The 11,065-nt window shown below is 38.8% G+C and overlaps 1 protein-coding gene across 1 annotated transcript; it reads left to right on the top strand.

Annotated features, from left to right (window-relative positions):
• The first annotated feature begins 355 nt into the window (after nt 1–355).
• On the top strand, nt 356–10,769 carry arpc5 (actin related protein 2/3 complex subunit 5). Its single transcript, XM_062980726.1, has 4 exons — nt 356–592; nt 7,094–7,165; nt 8,627–8,803; nt 9,427–10,769. Exons 1-4 carry the CDS (start codon nt 449–451, stop codon nt 9,487–9,489), a joined length of 456 nt encoding a protein of 151 aa, XP_062836796.1. The 5' UTR covers nt 356–448; the 3' UTR covers nt 9,490–10,769.
• Nucleotides 10,770–11,065: the final 296 nt, after the last annotated feature.

Below are 11,065 nucleotides of genomic sequence, written 5' to 3'. Positions count from 1 at the left end.
ACGAGCCTGACGCGAGCAATGTTATAGCTGGCAACAAGACTTATGGAGCCGAGTCTCAGTCTCGTATTTATTTCCTTTGCCTCTAAACCAGACATGGGCAAATTTGGGCCCTCCCTTCAAGTGTTTTGGACTTCCACTCCCACAATTCTTTACAGCCTACCGGCTTTTAGGAATTGTGGGAGTTGAAGTCCAAAACACCTTTGCCCATGCCTGGTCTAAACGCAAGGGTAACTCCGGCGCGGCGATAAAGTGCGCGCGCGCTCCCCAAGCCGTGGCCTCCCCCTCGCGAATGCTTCTCTTGCGCATGCGCAGCGCATGAGGCGCCGGCTCTCTTCCTCCTTCCTGACGTGAGAGAGGGAGGAGCGCCGCCTCCTCCTCCTCCTCCTTCCTGCCTGCTTTTCTTCCTTCCTTGCCTGCCGGGAGGGAGTGAGTGAGGTGGGGCGCAGCCATGGCAAAGCACACCGTCTCCTCCGCGCGCTTCCGCCGGGTGGACGTGGACGAGTACGACGAGAACAAGTTCGTGGACGAGGAGGACGGCGGCGACGGGCAGGTGGGCCCCGACGAGGGCGAGGTGGACTCCTGCCTCAGGCAATATCCTTCTGCTGGTTTGGCCCTTGCGGACGGCGCGCGCAACGGGAGGTGGGTGGGGTGAGGTGCGTCGTTCCTCTTTCCTGGCAACAGGAATAAGACTTCCGGCCCAACAAGAGCTTTGTAGTCTCCTCGCTTCCCCCACATTCCTCGCCCTGCAAGTTGGGAGTAAGCATTTGGCAGGACACTGGAGGCATCCACAGAAAAAAAGGGGCAGGCCCAGTCCCCACAGCAAAAGTAATAGGTCTGAGTGGTTTTTCAGGCCTCACAGGTCCCTTTCACACAGCTGTATAAAATCCACATTGAACTGGATTATATGGCAGTGTGGACTCAGATAACCCAGTTCAAAGCAGGGATTATCTTCCTTCATATTCTGGGGGCCTTTCCACACAGCCATAAAACCCAGAATAGCAAGGCAGGAAATCCCACAATAGCTGCTTTGAACTGGGTTATCTGAGTTCACATTGTCATATATTCCAGTTCAAAGCAGACATTGTGGGATTTCCTGCCTTGCTATTCTGGGTTATATGGCGGTGTGGATGGGCCCCTAGTCTACATAGCCATATAATCCAGTTCAAAGGAGATATTGTGTATTCTCTGCTTTGATATTCTGGGTTTTATGGCTGTTTGGAAGTGTGGACTCAGATAGCCCAGTTAAAAGCAGATGTGGGATTTTCTGTCTTGATATTCTGGGATATGGGGCTGTGTGGAAGGGCCCACAGTGTGCACTGCCATAAAATTGGGAATTGGAAGGAAATTTCATAGAGGGGTGGAACCCATTTGGACCCTAAGGCCCTCTGGGGAAGCCCTTCTCACAGTCCCACCACCCTCACGAGCACGACTGGTGGGAATGTGGGAAAGGACCTTCTCAGTGGTGGCTCCCTGGCTCTGTAATGCCCAAATAAATCAAACAGGCCCCCTCTCTAGCTACCTCCAGGAAGGAGTTGGAAACATGGATGTGGAAGCAGGAACTCAAAAATGATTAACTATAACATATTATGATGGTGGCTTTTATAGTTGTACAGACTGGGTTGAACTGGTTTTGCCCTGGTGCACAATATGTTTTTAAATCCTGCCAAATTTAATCTGTGTATTTTATTATAATGTTGTTAGATTACTTTGCTGTTTTTTATGATTTTGTTATGTATTACGTTTTTATTCTTGCTTGGTTTTATATTTATTTGTTGTAAGCTGCCCCAAGGTTTTTTTTGCGAGGGGGTAGGTTATAAATAAAGTTTATTGTGTGTGTGTGTGTATAATTCTTACTGTGGGAACATTGACCCCCATCTTGCTTCTTTTATAGGTATACGAATGGATGCTAATGTGAGTACCAGCATCATTTACTTAGGCCTCTTCTACACTGGCATATAATCCAGATTATCTAAAAAGATAATCCACATTATCTGCTTTGAACCGGATTATCTGAGTCAACACTGCCAGATAATTCAGTTCAAAGCAGATCATCTGGATGTTATATGGCAGTGTAGAAGGGGTCCAAGACTAGGGTCTTTAATCAATCTAGCAAGGTTTGTTTTTGCTCATTAACTCCATGGGTTTTGGGCTAGACCACTGGTTATTGTTGTTGTTGTTGTTATTATATTTATATTTATATCCCACTTTTTGAAGGGGACTCAAAGCAGCTTAACAAAAGCATTAGCATAACAATGTAAACTATACAAATATACTAACATTAAAACAGGATTAAATATAACCAGCATTTAAAAATTCCTAGTTAAAAACCATCAAAACACACTAAAAGTAAAAAACCACAGCACCCTTCTAATTTATTTTAAACACCTTCATGCTTCTGAAACTGTGGATCCTGATCCCAAATAGGGCCCCCTTAGCTCAATGTTGAGGTCACATAAAATTTGACAACAGTAAAGGGTTTCTGAATGCCACCCATTGAAGCAACTTTGGGCCCTTCCACACAGCCATATAACCCAGAATATCAAGGCAGATAATCCATAATATCTGCTTTGAACTGGGTTATCTGAGTCCACACTATCATATAATCCAGTTCAACGTGGATTTAGTACAGCTGTGTGGAAGAGGCCATTGTTAGTAATAACATGCAGCATTTACAGTGGGCCCTGCAGAAAATATTTCAGATGTACTCCACAAAAAGGAAAGTCAGCCTGTTTAGCAAGCCTTACAAATGCCAATTTATTACCAGTAAATGTTTGTATTGTCCAAGGATGTCATGGCCGGAATCACTAGGGTGTTGTTTGATTGTATGGCCATGTTCTAGCAGTATTTTCTCCTGAGGTTTTATGTGCCACAAACATCAAGAAAAATGCAGCTACAACACAGCTATACAGCCTGTAAATCACACAACACCCCAGTAAATATTTGATATTTATAACTATTTGATATATACCTGGGATCATGTAAAAATTTCTTAACAAAAAGGGATCTCAAGAGGAAAAAGTTTAAGAAGCTCCGGACTAGATCACACTACTGTCTCTTAGCCTCAACACTCTCCACATCTTAATATGGGCAGGAAGTATTGGTGGCCTTTCAGGACTCTTGGAGGCTTACTGAAGTGACATTTAAATACTCTGAATATCAAAAGAATCATATGCATATTTGCTTCATTATCATTATCATTCAGTAATTCTTTGTTTAGGATTGAAGCCTGATTTTATAAAAGATCACATATCAGAAGGCTTGGTAAAGGATTACTCTCAAATTATATTGCAGAGGGCTGCAGCTAAATTTTGATTATAGAGATCTTTATGTGGGAATAAATCCCCCAAACTACGAGAAATGAAATGCAAATAAATATGCATATAATTTGTCTGTAAAATAAAACCCCAAAAGATCATGTTTATACTGTATCTTATGGTGCATGTGTATATATGTGTGTGTGTGTATATATACTATATATATGTATGCATATGTATATGGTGTCTGTTATACTATAATTAAGCTATGGTTGATATTATATTTAACACAGATGCTAGACAAATGAGAACTAAGGATATAAAATAAAGAAGTGTGGACTGAGATTTGCATTAAGTAGTTCAGATGTGTTCCCCCCTGCTGCACCTCACAAGATCTCTGCATATACTTCAGACTGACAAATGACTGCCGAGAGACTATTTTAACCCACATAGTTTTGAATACAAGGTTAAGAATAAAAAAGGTTGCCACTAATGCCTAAATACCCTAAAGGTACTATCTGATTTTCAAAACCAAGCAGCGTCTGCCCTTGTTTGCATTGGGTGGGAAACTATATGCTATATTTCGAAGAAAAGAACTGGCAAAACTACCTCTGAGTATTCCTTGCCTAAGAAAACTCTTTCATATTCATGGGGTTACCATCAATCACTCATATTTTACATATATAAAACATGCAGTTAACAGATGCTATTTGCATTAAATCTGCTTCTGGTCAACACTGTTTTTATTTTTCATCAGCAATAGATAATTTGGCTCTAAAATATCCCAAATCTCAGCAGCAAAACCCTAATGAAATTCAAAGGATCAATATAAATGAATAGGCAATTTAAAAGCACACACAACAGGTGAGTAGACAAGGCTTGCAGGACCTATTTTTCCATTTATTTGAAGCCAGGGGTCCTGCCATGTACAAAATAGTGGCTCGGGAGGGTGGATATACCCTAAAAAAGAACACGTTATCCTTCTGCTTCTCTGTTGACTTCTTTGTTTCAGCAGCCTGGGGACATAATTTTCCTGTTGTGAGTCACTTGGGAATCAGGCTTGCTGATCTACTATAGATTGGCCAGAGAACCACCGTACACTCCCTCTGCCTTCCTTTGTTCTATAAAATTGTTTTTTATGCCATTTTATTGCCTTTTTATTCTTCTTTACTTCCTGACACACACACTCTCTCCCCCTCTCTCTCTCCCCCCTCTCTCTCCATATACGATGTGTGTGTGTGTGTGTGTGTGCGTGCGCTCTTATATATGTGTGTGTTTAAGAGCAAACTAGTTTGACACATGGTAGTTTTAGCTGTGCAAGGATTTTAAACTGCCTCCACCTTTAATACACAAAGCCTTATCTAACCTTTTTACTTCCTTTGCTTCTTCTCTTTCGTTGATGTTGCCATTACTTTTGAAAGCAGTGAAGGAGTGTGTGTGGAGAGTCTAAAATATTAACTCTCTTTCTGTTTTGTCATCCCATGATTAAACAAAGCATAGAAAAAATGATCAATATGCCATAATTGCAACGTGAAGTTTTTGGTTAGGTTATAATTTATAAATTGCCCATAGATATATTTGCATCCCTTAATGGTACAATTACTATCTCTTTTCCACTGAGTGATGTTTTCTGTGTTTGAGGGCAGCTATCTATTCAGGTTTTTTCAGGATAACTACTTTGGAATTTTTCAACATTTGCACTATATACTTATTTTTTCTAAATTATTTTAAAAATAACTTACAACACGAAGGTACTATAGTGTAGCTTAATTAATTTAATTTTAAAACCAAGGCAGAATTAATAAGATAAGCGTTCATCTGTAAGAGCTTTAAATGAGATTGAAGTCAAGGGCGAACTATTGTGAAATATATATGGAACCCTAAATGCGGATTTTGTAGATAGGTAGGTAATAGGGAAAGATACTGCTAATCAGACTTTAGTTCCCCTACATCAGTGGTTCTCAACCTGGGGTCCCCAGATGTTTTTGGCCTTCAGCTCCCAGAAATCCTAACAGCTGGTAAACTGACTGGGATTTCTGGGAGTTGTAGGCCAAAAGCATCTGGGGACCCCAGGTTGAGAACCACTGCCCTACATAGTTCTGGCCAGCCTGATCTTTTTCACTTCAGTATGGACAAGGATTCAAATACTCATTTGATCTTAGAAACTACAGGTTTACCTTGGGCAGGTCACACACTTTCAGCCTCAGGGGTAAAACAAGGGCAATCCCCCTCTGGACAAATTCTGTCAAGAAAATCCCATGATAGCTGTGCCTTGGGGTTGCCATAAATCAGAAATGACTTGGCGAACAAGAACAACAATAGTACTTACCCCCCCTCTGCTCTAAGAGTTCCATCCAGTATCTCATGGGAAGCGAGCGGTCATATATAAGCTTGATGGCAAGGAACTAACTAATTGTAATTGTTTAGGGAACCTTTGTAGCTGAAGGGCAGGGTATAAATAAGTGTTCGGCCACCCACACTGTGCATATGTCCCTTAACCACTCTTTCCTGCTTACTGAGATCTCTCAATTGCAGAGGTTTGGGAGAGGTTTTTGTTTTTCCCATTCTCTAACAAAATCAGTGTTTCTGCCTTACTGTGGCCCACTCCTTTCTTAGTGCGAAAAGGTGGTGCAGGCATAATAAAAGTTGAAGACTTAAGTATTCATAGTATATGAGTAAAGTGTGCATAATATAGTTAGCATGGATATCCTAGACTCAAGCAGTATGGTATGCATATAAATATTCAAAAGTGTCTCTTCTGATTTGCTGGTACAGACCTAAAACATGTATTATGCAGTGCTAAAACTAATGGCATGAAAGAGAGGAGGAGTCAGAGGACCACAGCTTTAAAATTTCCTGGTGTCAAACTGAAGCAGTAGAGGAAGTACATGCATTCTGCAGTGGTTTACCTTTTATGGAAACACTTGCATCTAGTCTATGATAATGCAACTAACTGGTATTGATATCATAAACACATTTAAAAATAGAAACAGTATTTCATATAAGGAGACTTTCTAGCACATTTCAATGGTCATCAAGAAGTAATGAAGAGAAAAGAAGAAAAAGAAATCCTTTTTCTGAAACTCATTTCAGGGCTGATTAAATTATTGTGGTACATTGTCAAAAGCTTAACTAAATTTCCTCTTATGAGGGTTCACTTTTCTTTGCTGCTTAGAGCCTGTTTTTGATACGTTAATATTTTTGATATGTTTGGGTGCCATTTATAAAGACGAATAAGTAGCTGAGAAAAATATGCTGCTGGTGAATGCACAAATTGAGAGCCTGTATCATATTGCAAATGCATAGTGGATTAAGGCAGGTCAAATTTACTCATTTGTTAAAATATTTCTAGCCTGTTCCACATACTCAGATTTCAGTGAGGTATAATACATGACAACTCTAAAACTTGGAAGATTATTTAAAGTAGTAAAAAGGATACAAACAAAAAATGTCACAAGCTAACACATCAAAACTAGTCCAGCATCAATAAACCTCAAGAGTTTAGCTACTAATTCATTTGTTTTGAAATCAGTATAATGTGTTTTATATGGTTGTTTGGTATCCTTATTGCTGCGTGCGTAAGACAATACTGTGCTACCTTATAGTAGAAAAGAGTGAATTTAAGCCAGAAAAGTTCTGGGTTAAATCTTAATCAGCCATAAATTCATAAAGCAGCATTAGGTGAACTACTTCTCCCTCAGCTTCAGAACTACATTGCCAGGGTGTTGTAAGGACTACTGTGCATGTAAATGGAACTTGGTGTTTGAAATACGTAAAATATCACTAGCTTATTAATTGTAATGGTGAGCAAGCTGTGTTGTCCTTAACTACTTTTTACAGGTAATATGACAGCTGCATTACAAGCAGCTCTAAAGAACCCGCCCATCAACACCAAGAGTCAATCTGTAAAGGTGGGTTAAAGGTAAAGGTTTCCCCTTGACATTAAGTCTAGTCGAGTCTGATTCTTGCGGGGGGGGGGGGTGTGCTCATCTTAATTTCTAAGCCGAAGAGCCGCCATTGTCTGTAGACGCCTCCTAGGTCATGTAAAGGTGGGTTAACACCAGAATACTATGCTGTATTCAACATGGACAGCAATCATACACAGATGCTGTTTGATTACCTTCACTGTGATGGTTCTCTGAAACTTTAAATGATTTGCACGAGTTAACTTAATTACTATGAGTTCAGTGGGATATGGTTTTATGGACAATCTAAAAGCAACATGCTGTTTTAATGTTAAATTGCACAAACTATGTGTTTGACTATCCTGCTTAAATGTGTCCTCATTCTAACTGTCCAAAACAGGCAGTTAAATTAATAAACAGATTTGTTTATGGCCTACTTAATGATTTGCAAATCTTGTAGACTGTTTCATTTTGGGAGACAAAAGAGAAAAAATAAATATAAAAGCAGAAATGCATTGAAATCCTATTAGTTTTAAGGAAAGACATGAGATGCTGCATCTGTAGGAATAAACTTTTACCTATTAAATTTTTAAAAGGCTTAAATGTTTAAATCTTGAGTCCAGAACTCATTCACATTATGATTTCATATACGAGCCCTGGACTCATTGACTTTTCACTTCTAGCATGACCTCGAAGGATATGGCTGGAGAGATTAGCTTCATTTAAGCTGACATTTGCTATTGTATCCAGCCCAAACAAAGAGTAGTTCTTCTTACCTACCATTCACTGTACTCTTTCCCAACATAGTGCCTCCAGATTATTTGAACGCCAACTCCCATTGACCCCAGTCAGTATGGCTAGTGGTCATGGATGGAAAGATAATTGAAAACAGAAGTGAATGCCTCCTATTTTTCTACCCTCACAGGGGATTGGGTAATGAAGAATGCTAGTTTAAGGTTGCCTTCAGATCAAGCATTTCTGATGGGGAATTGTCAGGCTCCTTTTTTTGGCAAAATAAAAAGAGGGAAAAGTATAAAATATACTTGCAGATTGTTTTGAACCCTTGAAATGGAAGTAAGGTCTGTATGAATATGAAAGTTCATAACTGGACAAAAAATATCAAATATTATTAATTTGGAAAATTGTCACCTGCATACTAATTAATTTTGGTGTATTTGAGACCGCATAGAAGTATTTATAAAATGACATGACTTAAAAGTTAGAAAAAATCTTTTTTTTCTGTCTGAGCTACATATATTAGTTGGCTATGTTCAATTAGTATCTTGTTCCTTACTGGATTTCTGCAGTAAATTATAATAGTGTTCCAACCCAGTACATTGAACTGAATTCAGTAGAACTGACTTCCAAGAAGATGGACAGAGGATTATAATCTAAATCTCTAGATGGAAAAGCATTTTAATTATTATAATTCCTTCTCTGTTTGGAACATTGTCTATTTTTTTCTAGGATCGTGCAGAAAGCATTGTCTTGAAGGTTCTCATCTCTTTTAAAGCCAGTGATATTGAAAAGGCAGTACAGTCTTTGGATAAGAATGGAGTTGATCTTTTAATGAAATACATCTACAAAGGGTTTGAAAGTCCATCTGATAACAGCAGTGCTGTCTTGCTGCAGTGGCATGAAAAGGTACAGTTTATTTGTGATGGTTGTACCTCTTTAAAAATGTACACTTTCAGCTTTTCTTAAAGACTGAGTAATCAATCAAGTGATGAGAAATTGAATTATAGATATCAATATTTGAAAAATTATGGCAATTCTCTTCTGCAGCAGCTGTTTTTAGAGCTAGAATACTATATGTTTTTGCACGTTGCTTAAAACACCCAACTTGAAGCAGCTGGTTTTAGAGCTAAAGTACTTGCTGTAAAGATAGCTTGGACAGATAGACTATCACAAAGAAGAGAAATAAGTTACAAATCTATGCTATGTGGTTTTCAACAAAACTCATACATGTCATTTACTGAACATAGTGTACCTCATGGAATTTTTGCCTGATTTCATTAGAACCTGTAGTAATTTGCATAGTGAATAATTAATACACACAAGAGTGATAGGTTTGAGGTATTAGTGAAGAGAACATCATTCCACTAGTTATTTGTATCTCAATGCATGCTAATGTTTGTGAATCCATATGATAATGTTTCTAACTCAGGGAATTGAATTTTCTGAGTCCCTTTGCAATAGGCACATGAAACATGTTTGTTGACATCTACATAATTCTTATATAACGGCTTCTGATCTTCTGTTTGTAGGCTCTTGCAGCTGGAGGTGTAGGTTCCATTGTCCGTGTCTTAACTGCCAGGAAAACAGTTTAAGTCCAGCCAAAAGTGCCCTTCTGCCGTGGGTTTAGGAAGTGCTGGTACAAAGACCAAAACAACCAAATGCCATCACTGCCCTGTGGGTAGTCTGTATGTGTGTCTCTCTGTCTCTGCTTGCCTTGTTGCTTTTCATATCTGTGGCATAATACGCATATCAGACTTTTTTTCTTGCTAAATGTTGCATAATGATAGAAGTGCAATTTTATTTTTTAAAAAGAGTATTTGATACAGAGCATTTCATTGACACTTGTACAAGTGTTTGCATAGGATGATTTGCCATTATTTTATCCAAAAACTACATACAGTCTTCTGTTTTTTGGTTTTGGGTGCGAGGGGGGGGGGGGATGTCTTTGACCAATACCTCTCAGATGGAATGAGGTCAATGTTTGAAATTCCTTAGCCAGTCAGGCAGCATTCCGTGTAATATGTATTGAGACTAAGGCAGCTTTTGAGTACCAGAAACTGGACCTTGCATTTTACAGTCAAATTCTGAAACTTGCCGCAGTTAATGAGTGTCTGTTGAAAGTCAAACTGCTATGATAACGTTCATAATTACCTCACCCAGTGTTTCTTTGCAATTTGTATTACATAATAAATTCAGAATACTTTTTTGCAATTTACCACAGTAATTAAAAATCTGGGACATACACAAAATGGTGTTAGGGCAGAACTACACTGTGATACAGGGTTGCTGTCACTAATCACATCCCTGTGTCAAATCCTCGTGTTTTTTTTTAACTTGTAGGAATTCTTGGCCTATGTCCTGGTGTCATATGGTTCTTCTCTAACATTATGGGGTTTTTTTGCTGCTGGTATAGAAATGTTATGTAATATTACATGTAACAAATGGTTCTTCCCATTGAATGAAAGAGATTCAAGCAATTTTAACACCCGGGGGGGATTTCGTTGATAGCACTGTTTCAGATACAATGTGTAATTATGCGGAAATCACTCTTGATCAGTGTTCAGAATGTAGGACTTAGAAAATCTTGCTCTGTGCTCCCGATTTGGTTGTGTTTAATGTTGTATTAAGAGAAGAAAAGTATTGACCAAAAGGAGAAAAGTACTTATAAATGTTTAAAAAACAACCAATTTCTTTGTGCATTCCAGACCTGGAAACAGCTTGAAAGTGCATGATTTAGGAGCGAACTTGTGTGTTTCATTTATACTCACAAATCTAGTGAGGAATTATGAAAACTTTGCTCATTTTTTATAATTGCCTTTTGTAAAATGAGAAATCAAAAAAATAAAATAAAAGGTTCACTGCTAAATATTTACTTACATTTTCCAAGTGTGGTTTTTGTGGGTTTTTTGGCCTCCTGTTAATTTACATTTGGGTGATGGCACTAAACCTGAGAACTGGGTTCTTGTAGTCCAAAAAAGAAGCACAACTTTCATTATCCTTGCTCATATATTTTGTGGCTTGGAAATTAGGAGGGTGCAGGAGAAGGGATTGTAATTGCAGAGCAATCCTCTGCATGTTTTACTTGGATGTGAATTCCTCTGTGTTCAATAGGAATTTTTTTCCAATAGACTTCAAAGGACTGCAAACACTTACGCTGAAGTCCAGTAC

Source organism: Anolis carolinensis, chromosome 4 (assembly GCF_035594765.1).
Source record: "Anolis carolinensis isolate JA03-04 chromosome 4, rAnoCar3.1.pri, whole genome shotgun sequence".
In the NCBI taxonomy this organism is placed as follows: Eukaryota; Metazoa; Chordata; class Lepidosauria; order Squamata; family Dactyloidae; genus Anolis; species Anolis carolinensis.
This window is presented reverse-complemented; position numbering and strand designations above follow the sequence as displayed.

Bases quoted from the DNA above. Each gene is read 5' to 3' on its own strand.
- arpc5 (XM_062980726.1), top strand. From the start codon at position 449: ATGGCAAAGCACACCGTCTCCTCCGCGCGCTTCCGCCGGGTGGACGTG. The intron at 593-7,093 runs TATCCTTCTGCT...CTACTTTTTACA, and splicing joins TGGACTCCTGCCTCAGGCAA to GGTAATATGACAGCTGCATT. The intron at 7,166-8,626 runs GTGGGTTAAAGG...ATTTTTTTCTAG, and splicing joins CCAAGAGTCAATCTGTAAAG to GATCGTGCAGAAAGCATTGT.